Source organism: Cicer arietinum, chromosome 8, assembly GCF_000331145.2.
Source record: "Cicer arietinum cultivar CDC Frontier isolate Library 1 chromosome 8, Cicar.CDCFrontier_v2.0, whole genome shotgun sequence".
Lineage (NCBI taxonomy): Eukaryota > Viridiplantae > Streptophyta > Magnoliopsida > Fabales > Fabaceae > Cicer > Cicer arietinum.
In genome coordinates, this window is record NC_021167.2 from 569,747 (window position 1) to 591,819 (window position 22,073).

General features: G+C 28.4%; 2 protein-coding genes across 3 annotated transcripts; both read right to left on the minus strand.

The window, feature by feature from the left end:
- Positions 1 to 5,155, minus strand: LOC101507985 (sugar transport protein 13). The gene is made up of 5 exons (XM_004511296.4): positions 4,884 to 5,155; positions 3,716 to 4,041; positions 2,694 to 2,818; positions 1,028 to 1,319; positions 1 to 897 (listed from the first exon to the last, which is right to left on the minus strand). Exons 1-5 carry the CDS (start codon positions 5,014 to 5,016, stop codon positions 193 to 195), a joined length of 1,581 nt encoding a protein of 526 aa, XP_004511353.1. The 5' UTR covers positions 5,017 to 5,155; the 3' UTR covers positions 1 to 192.
- Positions 5,156 to 14,474: 9,319 nt separating this feature from the next.
- Positions 14,475 to 20,693, minus strand: LOC101508295 (vacuole membrane protein KMS1). Of its 2 annotated transcripts, XM_027337556.2 has the most exons (9): positions 19,918 to 20,693; positions 19,178 to 19,389; positions 18,696 to 18,774; positions 18,026 to 18,325; positions 16,848 to 16,984; positions 16,042 to 16,158; positions 15,612 to 15,791; position 15,283; positions 14,475 to 15,021 (listed from the first exon to the last, which is right to left on the minus strand). In XM_027337556.2, the coding sequence occupies exons 1-9, from the start codon at positions 19,973 to 19,975 to the stop codon at positions 14,714 to 14,716; spliced, it is 1,392 nt and encodes a 463-aa protein (XP_027193357.1). In that variant the 5' UTR covers positions 19,976 to 20,693; the 3' UTR covers positions 14,475 to 14,713. The 2 variants fall into 2 exon arrangements, with proteins under 2 accessions (XP_027193357.1, XP_012574372.1); XM_012718918.3 differs by lacking the exon at position 15,283 and having other exon boundaries at positions 19,918 to 20,450.
- Positions 20,694 to 22,073: the final 1,380 nt, after the last annotated feature.

Consider the following 22,073-nt stretch of genomic DNA (forward strand, 5'->3'; position numbering starts at 1 on the left):
TTGTTTAATTAGCAAATAATCCATATAATTCGTGTATAGCTTTTACTTCTTGCAAAACATGATAGTTAATTTGTGACTACAATGTTTACAGGCACAAGCCACCAATAAAAAGGATATTAAAATAACTTATATATATATGTTCTCTAGAGATCGCTAAAATACTCTTTTGTTATTTGCCAGAATTCCAACAATTTACAACTGTGAAGCTGGATCGTAATTTTTCTTTGGATAATCAACACTGGCTACTTTCTCTTGGCCAGCATAATCATCATCTTCAATAAACCTCTTCCAATACCAATGTTGTTTCCATACTCTCTCTGTCATCTCTTCAATTGGGATGTTCTTTGTCTCCGGCACGAGGAAAAACACAAAGAATGACATGATCAAGACCCAACCAGAGAAGAACAAGAATATGCCATACTTGAAATGACACAACATAGAGAGAAAAGCTTGTGCAATGACAAAGGTGAATAACAAGTTGACACAAACTGTGACACTTTGTCCAGCTGAACGTGTCTCCAATGGAAATGTCTCACTTGGAATAAGCCAACCAAGAGGACCCCAAGACCAAGCAAATGAAGAGACAAATGTACACACCATGATAACCACGAAAATTGCATAACCTTTTGAAAGATCATCGGAATGATCGGTCACTTTGATTCCTAGAATGATTGCTATCACCACTTGAGCTAAGAACATTTGTACCCCAGCTTCTAACAACAACTTTCTACGTCCAACTTTGTCAACTGAGTAGATAGACACCATCGTTGAGAGTACATTAACAGCACCAGTTATCACAGCAGAGTAGAGGGAAGCATCATTCTTAAATCCCAATGTATTGAATAACACCGGTGCATAAAACATGATAGCGTTGATACCAGTGAATTGTTGGAATATCTGTTTTTGAACACAACAAAATAAATGAATCAGCAATTGAACTTAACTCTTAGTATGTTATATATTTAGAAATGAAATATAAACAAAAATAATAACAGAAAAGTTGATGTATCTAATATTTCGCACTTACTTGCAAGGCAATGGAAATGACAAGTTGGGGACGGTTCTTGCGTTTGAGAAGGTTTCTAAAAGGGTGTTTAACCTCTTTAGCTATACGACTAGCCTCAACAAGCTCCAAGAATTCAGGTTCAATGTTATCAGTGCCACGAATCTTTCTGAGAACAACTTTTCCTTGTTCCAGTTTACCACGTTCAATGAGACTATTGGGGGTATCTACGACCAAAAGAGCACCTACTGTTAGGAGAAGTGCTGGGATACCTGCCAAACCGAGAGATAGTCTCCAACCCCATCCACCTTCGATTCTGCATAATATCAAATCATTGTCAACATGGAATTCAGAATTCCTTTATTCTGTTTCATTAAATTACCCATCATTTTTACTCTCTATGTTTCTATCAAATGTCATGGTGCTAGAAACATTGGTGATGTGATACACCTTTTTTAATCCTATTAGATGGATTTGTGTGAATTTTTTCTTTTATATATAAATTTAAAAGTGTATGTTCAAAACATTATTGTTATTTCTAACTTTTCTATCTGTCAAAATCAGCCAAAAAATGTGTGCCTTGGACCATCTCAGTGTGTTAGACTAAAAATAATAATAAAAGAATTGGGACCACTTGGGTGGGTAAAGACTAAATTGTTGAACTAAATAAATAAAACTATTTTTCAAAAGTTGTAACAATAATGTATTTTCAGAACTCATTTTTTAGATTTGAAACCGCAAATAGTCCTACATTATATCTCCAAAGTTTTAACATAAATGCATTCTTAGGTGTAGCTTTACTCTCCCTTTTTTTTAACAATTTCTTCTTTTTTTTTTTAATGTAAATTGTGGCTGTTTCTTGAAGTAACAAACCCTGCAATTCAACAAAAGATCTGCAAGATGTGTGTGTGGTTCAAAATCTAGCTGCTGATATTAATTTCACTGTTTATTTTTATATTTTATAATACTCCATTTGATCCTATTTATAAGAACATTTTTGAAAATTATTTTGTCATGTATAAAAGAAAAAGTTACATGTATTTATTATCTACATTATTTTTGTACCTTCATTTAAAATATTTGTCTTTTAATATTATTAATGATAATTTAATATCTCATAGTTTTGAAATAAGGTTATATTTGTAAAAATAGTAAAAAGCTTAAAACAATTAATAATAATATTAATTTTATGTTTTTTTTCTTCCTCTTGTAGATGGAACTAGTAAAAAAATATTACTTTCAAAAAGGGCTGAAGTCACAATGAGTAAGAATTGCACCCACGTTTCTGTGAAGTATCTCCTTTAAAATCCACCAAAGTTGACCCATATAGACTAAAAAAATGGGCCAACACACTTATCCGGGGGTGGTTAGGTGAGAACACAGTTCAAAGAAATAAGCATGTGCTAGACTTTTGATAATATAAGGTCATAAAAGTCATAGAAATGACATATACTAAATTTTTTATTGATTTTAAAAGTCAACTGAACCAAATTGGCAATTTTGACCGGTACCAGCACCCCATATACTATCCATTAATTCAATTTGCTAACTACTGGTACAATACTATTCTCTGACTATGACTTGAACTTAATTACTCATGAATCATCTTAATCATTTTAATTCCAATGAGCTACACAGTTGAAGGCAAAAATATGTACTAGTAATATGAAACAACACACATGATACTTACTTGTTGGTGCCATAATTGACAAGGTTAGCGAACAAAATGCCAATAGTGATATTCAGCTGGAACAATATATTCAATGCTCCACGTATTCTTGGAGGTGCAATTTCAGAAAGAAACACTGGCACAGCCTGTCATCAAATTAAACCAAAAACATTTACTTATTAGTAAGATACTGGTGTTATCATTAATACACTTAATTTGCATTTGATAACATTAATTGCTAGCTCTATTATTTGTGAACGAAAAGAATCAAAATTAAGGTCCACACACAAGTGATGACAAATGAAAGACAACAAAAAATAGAATTTTTGAACCTAAAAAAAACAGTCAATGCAGAACTTCTCTGTTCTGAAGTAAAAATGACAAGACTTTTCAATTCAACAAGGGAAACTCATTTAAAAAATTTGGAAGTTTTAAAGAAATTGAGTTCTGATTCTGAACGGCGCTTTCATTGTCAGAAGAGCATCTTCAATATAATCTTAATAAAATAGTATAGAACAAAAAAAGGTCTCTATCAAGGACCATCAATATTTGGAGAAATGTGTGACAAGGACTTTGAGCTAGAGTTGCAAGCCAAAAAATTGGTAGTCCTAAATAATTGTCCCCAATGTCCTAAGTTCAAACTAAAAATAAGTTAGTCTCCCATTGACACGTGACAATCCACAAAAGAATAGTATCTTGTTGTGGGGCACTCATATCATATGCCTCGGAAGTACATTAAATATTCATATATATATGTATATATAAAAGATCAGTATAATTTTTTATTTGATACGTCGGTCATGTTATTTCATTTTAATATAGACTCACGCAATGCATACCAAATTAAAACTACACGCAAACAATGTTATTTAGTATAAATAATCCTATACTAGATGACAACTGTGAGAGAATATTATTATGATCTCCGTAATTAAGAAAATAATATTTATGATACATCATGCTAAAGAAAATATAATGAAGAAAACAATCACATGTATACATCAATAATTGTATTGAATAATAAAAAGGGAAAGCTTAATAACCTGATTAGCAAAACCAACACCACAACCAAGTAAGATTCTGCCAATAATGAGCATAGCAAGGTTTTGAGCAGCAGCATTAAAAGCAACTCCAGCAATGAAGAAAATGCCAGCAATCAACATGGTGAGTCTTCTCCCCAACTTGCGAGTAGTATAAGACGCAAAGAAAGTGGCAGTTAAACCAGCTAGATACAAGGACGATGTAAATAACTGCAATCCTTGATTATCATATTTGCAGTAATTACTATCTAACCCTTTCTCTAGCACTGTCTTTCTGTATACAGCTGGAAAAAACTTCTTCAGGAATGGTGGCATAGATGTCACACCACCTGTCACCACAATACATACAAATTTATTATACTCCATACCATATTGTATTTTGATGTTAATGTTCAACCTAAACAAATTACACATAAAATTGCTAAGAAAATAATTAATAATTTAAATAGTTTAATTTTTATACATTTGTCACTGTAAAAGTTAAATATAAAATTATAATCAATTATGTCGATATCATGATTAAAAAATTATAACATTTTATTTAAAATAAAATATAAACAAAAATAACTAACACGTTTATATTTAATTATAATAGAAGTATATAATATGATGAAAATATATAGTATTGAAAAATGAATATTTGACTTATTGGGAAAATAATATTCGTGTAACATAGTGAGTGGGTTGGTGAGGGAGAGTGCCGTTTGAACTTCATGGAACAGAAAAGCATACGAAATATCGAAAATACCCTTACATGGTTATTGTTTTTTAGATAAGAAATAAAGAAAGTAGTTGAGTGAATTAGGGAAGTGGGTCACATGCAATGTTAGGATTCCCATGTGATGTTTCGTTTCTTAGGGGTTCATCAGTCGTCATCTCATACCGACGAAAAGCCAACAACAAATGAAACCGTTTTTTTCGGTACAAAATAAACCAGAATCATTTTATTTTATCCAACTCACTCAACATGGATTCAAAAATCAACCACTCAACCATAAAACAATGTTTTAAAAAAACTTTCAAGTACGGAAAAAGTGATTATAATTGGTGAAAGATAATATATTATACACTTAAACGTAATTAAAAAAATATAGTACAGCTAATAAGTACCTTTAATCGCGAAGAAATCAAATAAGAAAATTATATTAAAAAAATAAAATTTATAAAGTACCTGAAACTCCGACGTCGTAACCGAACATGAGACCACCGGTGGCAGCCATGATACATGAAATGATGACCATCGGAGTAATCTTTGCCTCAAAATCGGAGCCTCCAGAACTGGTGGCGAAACCTCCACCGGCCATGATTTACTAACTAGTGTTGCTGAGAAAGTGAAACTAAGTAATGTTTGAATGTATCCACATGCAATGTGGTGGTGAAGAAGAAAGAAGAGAAGAGAAAAAGAAGGAGAGTTGTTGAGAAATTTGAGCGATGAGAGTATGGAGAGTGAAACGGTATTTATAAAGTTGGATAAGTGTTGAGCTGTGTTTTTGCTGACTGTGACGATTATGATATACTTACCGTCACCAATCTTATGTCCCCACGTAGCTTTTCATTTTTTTTTTTTAATTTTTTCTATTTTGACGGCTTTGAAGATTCAATGTCATCTAATAATACAATAAAAAATTTGAAGAGAAAAAAATATAATGGTTAAATAAATGAGACTCTAAGGCCTGATAGTTATTGGCCCTCACCTTAGCAACCATATCTACAAAGCTATTTCGTTCTCTAATTAAGAAGGTTGGATGAACTTTATAAGATTTACATAATTATGACAACGTGGGGTGTTTTTTATAGTCAATTGCAAAACATATAAAGAGTATGAGATATTGAATACAATAAATATTTTTCTTAACGAAGCAATGCTAAATTTAATTAGTCTCAACAATATAATAAATACATCTTATTTCCTTGAAAATAGAAAGAAAAAAAATTCGTTTACGATTTTTTAAAAATTTCCAAAACAACAATCAATTGTAGAGTGAATAAAATGGTCTCATGTTATTTTCCTTATTTTGTACTACATTTATCTTTTTTATTAATAGCTATTATCTTTTTCATTTTTATTAAAAAAATTGATAATTGAGTTAATATATTTATTTTATATGTTTATGTTCCTAAAATAATTTTTATATTTGAATGTGTTAGATTTAACTTTTTATATTCAAGATAAATTAGTATTATTGATAAATGATATGTTTGTAAAAAATAATAAATTAAAAAAATACTTATATTTAAATATTTTTTTTCCCAAAAATGCTTCTAATTAGGAATAAAGTAGTATGTATTTTTTACTCCATTAATAACTCATAAGAAAAATGCAAGTATTAATTGGTTTTAAGTGTAAGCAAAAGTAAATTACAGCTTAATCCAAATTCATCTAATATTTAATACTCCTATAACTATTCAAGTGTACTTTTAAAAAAAAAAATTACAACATAGTACCTCTTATCCCATAACTATATAATTCTCCCTATTTAATACTCTCTTGAGTCATATACTATATAATCAAAAGTCAAACTTTAACTGATTCAAATTTTAGATCAAATATATATTGATTTTTATTGATGTCTATGATAGATGGAGTAATTAATTAGAATAATATAAACATATTAATTTATTTCTTTCATTTATCATATATTTTTAATATGTATAAAAAAGTCAATTAGAATATTGTATTTGCTATGTAAATTCAAAATTGTTAGAGGATATTAATTACTTTCTTTATCTCATAATAATTCAATTATTTGATCATTTTACACGTATTAAAAATATATATAAATCGAATAGATAAATTTTTACTAAATTATACTTGTTATATATTGGTGTTAGGGATGTTCGCTTTCGTAGTGTAATATGGATCAGTTTTGAGAAGAAAACTCATTCGTTCTAAAAATTAAAATATTTGTGGTTCGCTCGATTTGGATGACAACTAAAAAAAAAATCAGATCCAATCGAAATAATTTAGTTTAAATTGTATCAGTTTTCGATTGATTTAAATTACAATTTGTAATATATTGTTCTAATACTTATATTTTAAAATTACATTAATATATATGACAAGTTTGAAGCAAAATATTATATATAATATACTAAAAAATAATATTACGGAATAATATAAATCGATTACGTTTGAATTATATGAAATAGTAATAAAAATAGATAACTTAAATAAATAAGTATTATTAAAAATTAATTGAAAATGACAAATAATAATTTGGTGCATTATCAATATTATAAATAAATAGTGAAAACTATTGTATTAGAAGTGATGCAAGTCGTTTTAATTAAACGATACCATTTTTTTGACTAAATTAAATTATACAATTAAAAAAAAGTATATCAAAAATTAAAATGGTAATTCATTTTTGGACAATTGTTTTTTGCAAATGGTTAAGTTATTGTAGGATGGATGGAGTAGCTTTTATTAGAGTTGTACACAGTTTGAGCCAACCCAACCTAAATCAACTCAAAAACCTATTTGAGTCAGGTAAATGTGTGTGAATGAGAAATCCTGGTTTCACAAAGTAGCAAATTGCTCAAAAATATTGAGTATCGGATAAAACCAGACCTAACTCACTTTACTCAAGTAATTCGATTTTTAAAAGTTATTTGGTTACTTTATGATGTTTTGCAAGTCTTTTATGAAAATTTTAGTAACCTTGTAATTTTGGTTATATTGATGTTTAGATTGCAAGTATTTTATGGTATTGATATTCTAGTTGTATGTTTATACATATTAAGTTTGTGTCATTTTTTTATAGAAAGAATATGATAACTCGTCATTAACATTAAATTAAAAAAATGGATAACCTAGTACCCAACCCAATCCAACCAAGAAATGAGTGGTTTGACCCGAATCAATCCATTGTTGTAAGATTTTTTTACAAAATTCAATCCAATGTTCCCTTCACCGTTTGAATTCCAATTTTTGCAAAATCCGGCGCAATCCAACCTACTTATAACCCTAGCTTTTTTTTTGCCAATATATTAGTTTTTTTTTTTGTTCTAGAACATATGATAAATTCCACCACAATTAACTCATATAAGTGCGATGTTTCGGGTTCGAACCCGAGACAAGACATCAAACTTAACAATATCATCATTTTTTCAGTTGAGTTAGGACTTAATCATCTCATTGTTATTTTGAATAGTTGACAACAAAAAATAATCTAAAACATCTAAAATTAATTAAAGAGTTTGACAATACATTCTCTAATATATATTTTTAATATACTCTGCTTGATCGATTAAAATTCACATAAGTTTTACTAAATCATGTAGATATCTATGAATTTGGTGGAATTCGTGTGAATTGTAATCAATCAAAAAATATATTAAATAGTGTTTTGTTATGATTCTTTCTGATTTCAAATATAAAAAAAGATATATCAATAAAAAATAGATGTATTTGATTCAAATTTTGTTGACTCAATTTTATCTTATATTAAAGACTAAATGGAGTATTATTCTAATTAATTTATGGGAAGTTGAAAATGACATCTTTTTCAATTTTCATTATCAAGTTTTCAGTTGAAAAAGTTACATTATCCTGTCAAAAAAAGATATTATTGTTATACAAAATATTTCTAAAATACCTATAACCAATGAGAAGTTGAAAAAGGTAACTTTTTGAGTTTCATCACTTTTACGAGTTTCATTACTTAATACCTTAAAATTGTGAAATGTGTTGTTCAAACTATTTGGATAGTTGTTATTCGCTCCATGTAAGGTTCTCTCCAAATGTTTTTGTATCCTGGTGACCAAACAATTTGAACTCCATGTCCTGTGGTTTTGTCCATTTTCATATGAACTCTATTCTATATCTATAATACTTATTTTAAAGAGTCTCTACGGTGCTTTATAAATTAAAGTATTTTGTTATATTTAATTTTTAAAGTAATAAATGAACGATTAATTTTATAAATCAAAAAATCATTTATCAACTTTTATATTTTAAAAAAGATCATTTTATAAGAAAAAATATCATTGTTTTATAAATATTATAATAATATTTTACTTTGTATAATAAAAAAATTCAACATTCACAATTATGAGAAATAAAAATTCAAAAGAGAATATTTTTATTTTGCTTACACTTTTGGTAAATAATATTTAGTTATGGTAATTTTTTAAATGATAAAAATAATTTTCTTTAGAAAAATTTATTTAACAATTAATTTAGATATCAAATGTACCGGTTTATGTCAAACTCACATATATAGTGTAAATTTTTTCCTCCTTTTATATAAAAAAAAATACACCTTTCTACATTTTTTTTTGGTAAGAAATAAACATTTGTATTTAAAAAATATATTACTTTGACTAATAAAATTCATAGTTACACTATATCTCAATTATTTATATTACACTATGTCCGGTTGGTTGTAAATTGAAATATTTATTTATTTCAACAAATGGAAGTTCTCTCTAATTTTATAAAAACTATAAAATATAATAAATTTTATTAAAATAACAATAAATTATTTATTGTGATTTTATCAATGATATAGTAAATCCAAACACATAGAAGAGTAAATTAGAGTGAGGTCAATGCTGACCTCTCACTCCATATTTGCAATCAACTTGAAGATTTGACGAGTAACTTTAATATAATTAATTTGGCGATACCATGAGTGGACAAGAAGGAGAAGAAGAATACAAAATAATGATTTCCACAAATAATTATATATGCCAAGTTGTTAATTTGACCTGCTTTTGCAAAACCTCTAATGACTAATCAGTTATTATTTCTGTCCTATAGCTGCTTGTTGAATTTAAGACTAATACTATTCCACAGGAAATAAATAAAAAATTGCGGTTTAGTTTAATTAATGCAAGATGCTAGTCAATTTTTTTATCAATCGGACCAATTTACATCAATATAATTTAATTTACTTAATTGTTGTTAAATTAAATTTTATATTATGACGCCGTTTATTCAAGCAAAGCAAGAGATGGTGGAAAAGCGAAAAGTGAGCCTTCAAAATCTCATTTTTTGTGACTCAATTTTGTGTAAAATATATATAGATAATGGATGATATGAATACAAACATATGATGTGGCATTACATATTGGCACGTGAAAACGAAAAAAAGATTTGTTATTGCTTTCACATGTGCTGATATCTGTCACCTAAGACGTGTGATCATGTCTCAGATATTGTCATCTAGAAACGCGGAGATTCTTGATGACACAAACTTCATCTTTTAGTTTTCAATTTTAACATTTTTCAGATTATTTTTTATGTGAGTCAGATTATATTACAGGGGTGCACAATTATTTCATGAACACTTTACACCAATTATTTTTTAAAGGGTTCATGAAATATGAGGACCATTGAAAATGTTAGTTAAATAAATTTATCATTTGAATTGCACGTATGAGAAATTTAAGTTTATTTTTTAATATAATTTAAAATATTATTATAAGTATTTAATTTTTTTTTTGAAGAAATTGTGCATTTAAAACCACTTTTATATACCCCACAATAAATGTGCTAGCTTGTAAAAGATGATGCTTATTAGGAGAGTGACTTTCCATTTTGATGATCTAATAATGTAAACTAAATCTTAATTATTGATTTTGATTTTCTCATTTAGCACTCTTTTACCATTCTGTATTATTCCATTCAAAAAGTCAAATATAAATGATACCCGTGTCGTGGTGCGTCTAGTTAGTATGTTAAATCCATTTTAGGATTTTAACTTCCTATTTATTTATTTAATTAATAAAGGGAAATTTCAATAATTTGTATGAGACAACTAACAAACGTGAAGTTTTCTATATATATTTTTTATCTTATCTATTACAATAGGTTGTTTGTGTATACGAAATATAAAAATTGACTTGTGATACGGTGAAAAGTTAAGGAGAAAGATGATAAAAGATGAAGATTTTATATATTAACATTAATTAAATTAATATTTTTTAACTTAAATTATGTTTAAATTAAACTAATGAAAAATAAGTAAAAAAAAATAACTTTTGTAGCAAAGTCCTAAACAATTTAAAAATAAAGATAATAATGTGACCCCAAATATTGGGATTCACACTATGGAGGCAGAGTATTTTGACTTATTTTATTTTAACGACTACTAGTACTAATATGAATCAATTTCAGTTTCTTTTATAGTTTTCTTAGCTACTAATGAATAATGACGTGTAACCCACTATAAGAAAATTCAAAATCCAAAAAAAAAAAAAAAGTAGCTACATTTGTAAGGAAGCATAATATGTTGTCTGAGCTGGAGTCCTCAAAATTGACCTGTTGAAATTCCTTGTCGAAAACAATGGTAGCAATATTTGAATTGATATAGGTATTAGATTTATCTCCAATTCGGATAATTAAGGATAAGAAACAAGAACATAAGAAAAAGAGGAAGATCCTTAGTAATAGTAGTAGTTGTGAAGGTAATTTCAATAAAGCATTGGTGCAAATTGGTCAAGGCATGCATTATTTATTTGGTTGTTCACAAGAATAAGGGGGAAAAATAAAGAGGACACGGATTAATAATGTGTGTAGTGGTGCCAAACTTTCATCTCAAAAGTGTTAATTGGATAACTTAACTTTTTCTTATCCATTAACTAACTTTGCCAAATATGAATGAATGAATGAGTAATGGCTAACACCTTACAACACGTTTTCACTCTCCTCTCATGAGAAATTCATCCACACATTCCTCTTCTATCTTATTATTAACCCTTCTACACTTTACAACATTTGGATAAGATTAACTCATACAATAAAGTATTCCACTCCTTGATTAAATTAAATCATTTAATCATGTGTTTGTTTGCTTTGACTTTTTATATCATTTTATATCGGTTCTTCTAGTAAGTTCTGTATAGTCACAAGATCAAATGTATAATATTTAGAAATATATAAAATAATTTTTTTTTATAATAATAAAAGAAATTGATTTTACTTTTTATTGATATTTAAAAAAATATTTTATATTATTTAAATATTATACATTTGATCTAATGAACGCATAAAGTGTAAAAATAAGTATTTTATATGAACAATAACACTACAATACACAAATTTATATGAGATAACTTTAGTACATATATGAAATTTAACTTTGACTTATTTAATGGCATGTTATATCATTTTTCTTAATTTTTAATTTATTATTTTAATATTTAACATAATTGAATTTAAAATATGTGTTGTTCATATTCATGTAATGTACGTACATTATACAAAGTAATAATTCCCCAATATGTAGTGTATATATGAATTTCAAAACACGTTGTCCAAAGAGGTTATTTTTGGTACTCAAGTTTTACTCATAAATTTAAATGAATATACTTTAGATTTTGACAACAATATATACATTGAATGTGTGAGTTTGACTTTTTAAAATATAAAAAGAATACATTTAAAAAATATATAATTCAATTTTGCCTTAGTGACATGTTATGTCATTTTCCCTTAATTTATTATTTTACTATTTAAAAGAAATGAATTAAATATATACTGTTTATATTCATAAAATACATACATTATATAAACGTTGTGTCTGAGAGAGAATTTTAAAACACGTTAAAAAGGAATCTTTTTAAATCATAAAAAAAGAAAGTGTTTTTTAACAAAACGTTGTCAAAATGTTCACGCTATATATTTCTAAAGTTAATGTATATAGAAACAGTTTGATTAATATTTTTTTTATAAAAATGAAACAAGTTGATTAATGAAATCATGTTAATTTCAATTATGTATAATTGTTTATCTTAAAGATAAATGGAGATAATGCATTTCAAAATTCAATTTATGAAGATCCAACATCACATCGGAGGTATTTATTTTTGACTACTCTTATCTTTTAGGGGTTGCATTATATCAATAAAAAATATGGGCGATATATAATAGTTTGAAGCTGATTTTTTTAGATGTTTCAGAAATATTAGTATTTGATCAGATTTTCAAGTAGCAGTCTCGTTAATTTTGAATAATTATTTTCATATACATTTATAACAGAGTCTTGTAACTCATATAAAAGATATGTTTGCACAGTTGAATTATTTTAAACTATCTAATAATCACTGTAAAATCAATTAAGTAATGGATACTTTTATTAAATTCAATCTTTTTTCCTTTCAAATCGATTTTATTTTTAATACAATTCATGATTTCTCCTCTATCGCGGTGTTGATGGATGGAAGTTTAGTTGCATTTTCTAAGGGTTTTTTGTTTATTTTTTATTGGGTTTGACCCCTTATTCAACAAAAAAAACTATATCAAAATAGCATAGACATGGTAGTTACTCACATGACACTAACAAGGTCGGCCCAATATTATAAAGCAATTTAAGCCCTTATTTTAAACTCAGAAAAAACATTATTTTCTAGTTTACGTTTTGAAAAAAATCAACAAGTAATATTAAGAGTAGTTGAATATTATTATTTTAATAAAAATTTACAATCAACTCTCTGTCTAATCATAGATATTAGTGATTTTCTATTAAAAATGTTTAAATTTTGATTTTAAAGATTTAATATATATACATCAATGATATAAACATCTTAAAAGCTTTAAATAAACTAAACATGAGGAGAAATTTTATTTTCAAAACAATTGCAAGTAAACAACTGTCTAATCCTCAAAGGTGGACTCTCAAAGAACCATAACTCATCACTAAGCTCACATCCCACCCATGCAACAACATCAACAATCATGATTAACATGAATAATATAAATAACATAAATATTTCAATCCAAATTTAAAATATTCTTAAAATCTTCTTAAAATATTTGATTAGTCGACAAGCTTGGATACTTCACAAATAACTTAACTTGTTCACAATTTTAATCACAAATAAAAAATAACAAATAACAAATGGGAACTAATACCTTTAGAGCATTCCAATTGTTGTCCGCCACTGTAGAGTTAATTAAAATTAGGTTTTTGACGAATTTATAATTTAATAATAATAAATTTATAACTGTTACTTTTTTATTAATTTAATAAATTTATGACCATTATATTTTTTATTACTTTATGACCGTTAGTTTCTTTTTAATTTATTAATAATAATACTTTTATGATTGTTACCTTTTTTAATTAATTTATGACTTTTAACTTTTGAAATATTTAAATTAATATTTTAAGTTATAATAAAATTAAATCTAAATAAAATATTAATATATAAATTAAAGTTGTAGAATTTATTTAATGAATTGAGTTCAAAAAATAAACGAATTGTTTTAAAATGACGTGGTAAAGTGGACTCTATTTAATAAATCCGATTATGTTAAATGACTTCAAGATAAAAATATGTATTAACATTATCAAATGTTATAATTATAAATCATATGTAAAAATTAATGAGCGACTATTTGAAAGAGAGTAAAATAAAAAACAATAAAAAATGATTTAATTGACCCCTTACCGTATATATATTTTACAGTGTCAATTTGTCTTATCTTTATATTACCAAATAATCACAATATCTATCTTATAAATCATATAAAAGATGATTTATGATTGATTGATAATGTAAAAAGATTTACACTAACAAATGAATAAAAATTAATCTTTTAAGAAAGTTTGTGCAACCATCAAACCAAAAGTATACTAAATCTCAAGTTCAAATTTATTTTGGAGACAACAACAATTATACTCTAATACATCCAAACATGTGGAAACTAATGTTTCTGAAATCACTTTTGCTAGTCACAAAAGTGAATCAAACATATACACCAAATCTGAATGGTAAAAGTTGGAATCACAGTCTACAATCCCAAAGGCAGAACTAACATCAGAATAACGATAGTTATCGACGTCATTAAATTAGTGAGTAATACAATCTGTAGTAGAAATAATAATTTGTCTTGGCAATGCAAAAGAATAGTAGGAATCCCATGATTCCAATGTAACAGTGGCTAAAATGTGGTTAATTAAAATCTATAAATCTATGTCCAAACAATGGCAGCCCCAAAGTTACTCCGTTCAAATAAAAGTGGCAACTTTTGTTACCTACTGTGTATATTCATTAGTATACTCTAGGGAAGAGCTTTTGAAGTAACTTAACTTCCATGGTGGCTTTCTTCAATGTGAGTTTCAACTTTGACCTTGTAGGACGAACCACGAAAACAATAAGGCCACAGACAGATGCAGAACATCCAAATTTCATTGAGTGTCTGAATCTGACTTTTTGGTTAATGCGGCTAGCTCGCTTTCTTGTTGTTTCTTCAGATGCCTCTGAGCAGTTGCATTCACTATCTTTACAAAGAAGTTCATGAGCATGAGCCACACCACAGTATTCCAGATTGAAGTAAATGAGAAATCCCACTTTTTCCCCTGAAGATGACATATGAAATAAATTTTCAGAAAAAAGAGGCAAAATTAGATATATATCTAAAAATCAACAAGACTCTGAGGCTATTATTCAATGATCAGTACTGAGTAATTACAATAACAATCTTATCCCACTGAGTAGGGTTGGCTACATGGATTTATGGCATATATCATATCTTTATCCAACTCATTAATCTTTAGTCTTTCTTAATAGTTTTTTTATAGTTTTTCTTGGTTTTCATCTATCTCTAGCAATTTGACTACCCTCCAACTGATCTACTCTCTTAACTATATAATCTACAGGTCTGTTATTCACATGTCCAAATCACCTAAGTCGAGTTTCCACAATCTTTTCAACGATAGGTGCTACCCCAACTCTTTCTTTAATGTTGTAATTCTTAATCCTATCTCATCTAGTATTTTCACACATCCAACACAACATTCTCATTTTTGTTAGACTTATTTTATTCTCGTATTGATTTTTTACCGTCCAACACGCCTACAAGCCAACGACGTCGCCAATTTTACAGCAGTACTAAGCAATTTAACATTCAAATACTGAAAAAACACGCTACACTGCAGTTAATTGGTACCTGAGTATTTGAGGAAACTGGATGAGGTGCTTTCAGATACTTATCTTTCATTGCATGAAGATTAGCAATCACTTTAGGCAAGACAGATGCAAAACCAGGTATATGGCTGAGAACCCAGATAAATTCATTCTCTATCCAGTCGAGAAGTTGATTGTTGCAAACTGAGATGATAAATACCGTCTGCAAAAAGAATATAACATACATGGTCAATCAAACTATTTTACATATAGACTACTAGCTGTGTGCCTGAGGAAATTTCTTGTTCTACTGAGTAATGAGAAGTAAACACTCATTTTTGTCCTCCAAAGTTACAAGTGCCAGCAAGCTATAAGTTCAAATTTGGAGTAGTTGCAAAGCAAATGAAATGCGTAGAAAAGGATAAAATTATAAATTAGGAGGTAAGGGACAAGAGAAATCAATCTATACAGACCTGTATGTGAGTTTTAATAATTGCCTTTCCAATCAAGGTTGCAAGGAAAAAATTCCAAAACGGAATTCCAAATTGTCCACACATGATGCCAGCAAGGTCAAATAGAGGATTCGGCACCTGAAATTTATATATTCAGTTAATAGCAGTTTACATATTGATGGAGGCATTATTTTAGAGAACGGTAAACCTCGCACAAGAGAATTGCTAACCACAATTTATGTTCTTAATCCCATATTTTTTATAATGAGAGAGAACAGGCGTAAATCATAATTGGAATATTTATTTTGCCTATGATTTATTTCACGTAAACCTCAAATTCTTATTGACTATAAAAAATATTTGGGGGTTGTGATCAATTTGATATGCAAAATAATTTGTAAAGTACAGAAGTTATGAGCTAAGTGAAATTTTTACAGAATTTAAAAGTTTTTTTAAGACGTGACATTGGGGTTTGAGGAGAGGAGAAAATTGAAATTATTTTAATTTTAAGTGATATTTAATATTTTGTTTGGTGAGTTTTGAGCAGAAGATGGTTTACAACAATATAATCAATTCAATTTGATAAATTTTGAATAGAACGAGAAATTTGGGAGTTCAGATTGATTGGAAATTGATGGAGGGACTTCATAGTATCAATCAAAAAGTTGAGGGACTAAATTCACTCAAAATATTATTGGGGGAGCAAAATCTCCATTAGCTATAGTAAAGAGACTAAAATACAATTATGCCAAATTTTCATTTGCATATAAACTGTTTGACAAAGAAGAAGAGGTCATACTGGAATGAAGCATGAAGTGGATACTAACCGAAGCAAGCACAAGAATGGTAAAGAAATTCAAATGCTGTGTGTGTGAAAAAAACCAGCACTTGATTTGATTCAAGACTCCTTTATCTTCACTATCTAACTCTTCCATGCCATCCATTCTGCTCCCAGACAAGCGTGCTACACAAATGATTTGATTTGATTTGAATTAGAATCATGAACAAACCAAATCCTAAACAACCTAATTAGAGGAAATTAATTAAGCTTGAAATCATTCCCTTAGAAAAAGAAGGCTATTTTTGGTTTTGAAATTAAAAAGCTTATTCTAACAAAACCCAAACATGTTGTTTCCCTTCTGTTGTTTCCCTTATTTCCACCCTCTAAAAACAGCTTTAAAGGTAATATAGAAAGCATTATCCCAAATAATTTATCAAATCCCAAAAATGTGATCATGGTGAAGAGATGGTAGGAAAACATGATATATTGAGATAAAATCATAGGGCATGTCGAAAAGATCAGATCAATTTTGAATATGAGATCAATCCAATGGCCAGCCAATATGACATAAAGTAGACAAAGGTATAAGTATGATTACTCTCACATACAATAACATGAAAACATGATGTCAAATTCATAGTATTTTCCTCTCTCTAACTGCAGACATGGCCGAACTCTTTACTTTGTTTTATGCACTACTAGTTATTCACATGTTACCTAATTTACTTCATCATTTGCTAGTGGATCCAAACTTAACTAAGCCTGTAGAGGATGCAGGGCGTGTTTGGGTGAAGAACTTAATTAGTGCTTTTTCAATAAGCTATTACAAAGAGCAAATTAAGATGTTATTCATAAATTATTCTACAAAATTTAGTGAAATAAGCTGAAAGTGAAAACGTCTTATGACATGTCATAAACTATTCTTATAAGTGTATCCAAACACTGCTTTAAGTATTTATGTTATAAAAGCAAATAAGCTATTCCTAACACCCCTTTATTAATAAATAACAGAAGTTAAGAGCTTTGCACCATCATAGTAAAGAAGCAAGTAAAAATACAGGACAAAAGTGAAAAATAGTAATAATAAAATATTCCAATGGCGAGCTTTTTTTTCTTCTGAGTAATAATGTGGTACCAAAATCAAATTATCATGACAAGTTAATAATGACCTTGTTATGTAGGATGACTAAGAAAATAGCATGTGATAAACTAGTAATGATATACCTGCCCTGGAGATAAAGTAAGGAGGAAGCTCCCCTATAGCCGTTCCCAAACCCCATAGAACAGCCTCCATCTGAACTTGAGGCAAAATGCTGCTAAGTGGAACTTGTGAACCATATTCTGACTCGAATAATGACGGACCAAACTCAGAACAATCTTTATCGAGCCATGAAGGACCTCTTTTTAACTGTATTGTATCGTATGGAGCACTTTTCAAATCAACTCGACCACATTGCATTGCTTTTATTGTAAACAGTGCTACGTGGGGACCCAAATATAGGACAAATGTGTGCAAACCAGATCCTGAACCAAATAAAAGGATAAGAGAGCCATTTATCTACATACATACACATGTATAAAAGAGGGAAAATGCGAACTCAATGACCAGGACTACAAGGCATATGATGGCATAACAATTGGTATGTCTTGACAATTACAAGTGTAAAACAATATCGTTAAATAGCGGCTGTAGCATAGCAAAATTAAACAAATCCCTATTGTTTTGTGATATGCTATTTAGTACAAAATATTATCAAAGCGGAATAATAGCACTATTGTGTAGCAGAATTTGAACAAACCGCTATTTTATGCGATCGTCCGTATTACTAAATATTAACCAACCATTGCCTGGCTTTGGAGATAAGTTATTTTGGCGCACAAGTATTGTACTTACCAAGACCAATTGAAGATGCAACCCCAAGGGCAACCCACCACAGTCCAAATCGGAAATATTCAAGAAACTCCTCAAGATGCTGCAAAAAGAACAAGCATTTATAGACTCCAAGTCAGTATCTAAACAAAATGAACAAAACTCTCTGCATAAAAAGAAGGTCTACTTAAATATGTGTATTAAGTTAGAAGTTTTAAAAAAACTATCCAGGATAGTCATAAGAAATATCATTATCGTTAAGTTTAATCTTTCCACAGTAATATCAAATACCACTATGAACACTTAGGCTAGTTACAAGTTTTCTACTATTACTGCATTCTGCACATTTAAGAAGGCTTGAATGTCTTAAATTAGATTACCGAGGTAGTATATTGTGTATAATATCCTTAGCTAGTAAACAGAAATAGAACTAACTTGTTTCCAATGGAACGTTTTTTAGTACAGAACTAATTTCCTTAAGTTACCGACTGAATCCATAAAATTACCTTCTCATGTAGGCAACCAAGGGTCATCAGCACTACGCCAAGAGTCCCTACCACAACACTGAAAAGCATAAGCCACCCCCCTTTCGCCAATAAATACAATGTTGTTTTCTTTATGTATTGAATAACAGCCAATGTGGAATATTTCAATGTTTTGAAAGGTTGTGTGGTTAGAGTCAAATTTTCTAGCTCCATTCGGTGCTTTTCATGAAGCCCTACAAAAAAAGAGACATATCATATCAATCAACATATCTATACTTTTTGAAGAATTTTCAAACATAATGGCAAACCAAGTTTGCAAATAGATTCAAAACTTCCAGAATGACTAGCAAACTCTATGCTTTATCTTCAGGCCAATAGCTATCATGTAACACTTTCAAGGAATGCAACACTTCAAATTAACGTTAAACTAGAAAGTGAGCACTTTCCATTAACTGTGAAGAAAAACAATACTGAAATGAAAAACCCTCTTTCAAGTTTCACAACACATGATCAACAAAATCAAACCAAGTCACAACCAAAGCTATTAGCTATGTATAAAACATAAAACAATGAATTTCAGAGATCCAAAAACCAATGAAATTCCACACACAACAAAAGGAACAACTAAAATAAACCAAACCTAATTAATAATAATAACAACAATAATATAGAAGTGAATGCTAAATCACTGAATAGAAGGGAAGAAAATCAATAAAATTGAGAATGAAAATATTGTAAGAAGTGAAATAAAAAAGAGTAACCTGATATGGACATGTCAATGTGGTTAGAAGAAGATGGTGATATATTTCCAGAACCCATTGTTGCTCACATGCTAAAGATTAAATTTTGAGTGTTGGGTATGAAATAACACCCTTTATCTACTACTCTCTTGTTATGCTATGCGAATTCCGGTTAAAAAAAGTGTTTGAGAAAAAAGCATATGAGTAAACAGATTTTAGGTTGGATCCAAAAGCAGGCAAAGAAAAAGGAGAAAATTTAAAATGAAAATGAAAATGAAAATCGTTGGTTGGTTGAATTGGGAATGGAAATTGCAATATGCAGATCTAAGAAGATGAAACAGAGCTTTGCGTAAAGATCGGGAGTTGGGTCGGGTTTGTTTTCTGATCGATCCAACACGGCAACCTTTTAGTTTTAGTTATCATTCATTCATTCAAATATAACATCACTTTTTAAATTAAATCAAAATTTTGTGCATGTTAGTGGAGATTAATTTTTATTTTTATTTTATTTCTATTATATTATATTCTTGAGAATCTTATTGTGAAGTGAGGTTAAATAGAAATCAACGAGATACAATTAAAAGTTAGAATAAGTGGAGAAGAAGATAAGGTTAAAAATAGTTATAAAATTTTTAATAACTTTATAAAATATTAAAATCTATAAATATATTTCTAATAAAAAAAATTTGTAGAAAAATTAATTTTAAGCTAAAGCAAAACGGATGAATATTTGATTGTAAAACTTAAAGAAGTTGAAGGCAAGAGATGCCTCAGTGATTCCAACGTGAGGGAGCATATTCTCTCGTATGGGCTAAAACAAAACAAATTATAGAAGCATTAATTCAGAGATAATTTGCCTTGCAAGGAAGAATATTGACACGCCAAAACCATGTTGCTTTCAAATTTAATGTGGTTTGGTGGCAGCATTAGTTGCCATTTTTTTTTTTTTTGACTCAAGTTACAGTTCTTATAGCTGTATCAAACCCTTTTATGTCCATCTCTTTCTTCATCATCGTCCTAAAAGATAGGTAATTTAGAATTTTTTTTATTTTAATAACCCAATTTTAAAAAAAAAATTTATCAATAATATTGACGGGCAACAGTACTCTTTTGAATTTATAGTATATGACCCTTTTCGTATTTATTAATAAAACGGTAATTTGATTTATATTGATTCAATACACAATATCTTTATTTTAATTAAATAATATATAGATCTACACTTATGTTTGGTTTCACTTTTGAATATGTAAAGTTGATCTTAGATATTTGAATAATCTAATAATATATTATCTAATACGTACTTTTCAATATATTGTATTTGATCGGTTAAATTTATAAGAGTCTCACAAAATTCATATGGAACCCACATAATTTGATATGATATATGTGATTTATAATCAATCAAATAAAATTTGTTAAAAATGTGTGTTATAGAGTGTGTTGCGAATATTTCTTTAAAAATTTAGAATTAATTTTGATATATTTGATTATTATCGAATATGATTGATTTTGTATCTAAAATTGATATTAATTTGAAGTTAGAATTTGTAGTTTTTGTCACTAAAATTGATTTAGTTTTGAATTATCATTGAATTTATTATCAGGTGAACATATACAAGGTGAACATATACAGAATTTACATTTAATTTACTTTTACTCAAAATCAATTTTTACCACCATATTCTTGAAAATATAAAGTTGATTTAATGATTAGGTGAATCAATTAGAGAATAAAGTAATAAAAAAAATCGTGAAACGGATAGATCTCTTCTTCAACAAAAGATTAACAATATTAATACGGCTGATTACCAACATTATCCAAAAAAAAAGGAAAAAAAAAAGTCCTTTAATTGTCGTTTCTTCAAACACCTCGTGCACACCTTCAATGCTAGCACACTTGGAGTAGGAGGTCGAATATTGAATCAAATTGCGATATATGAGGCGCAACATGTAATAATGTAGTCATGTCTGATCGGGATAAATGAAAATTCAATTCACAAAATTAGGAGAAGAACGCTTTCTTGCTTTCGTCGGTATTCCGTTACAGCAACAAAATTCACATACTTTATTATCTAAACTAAAATTCATTGACAAAAGTTAAAAAAAAAATTAAATCTAATCCAAATGATAAATATTGATATTATTAAATTAAATATTTTATTTTTTATTTTAAG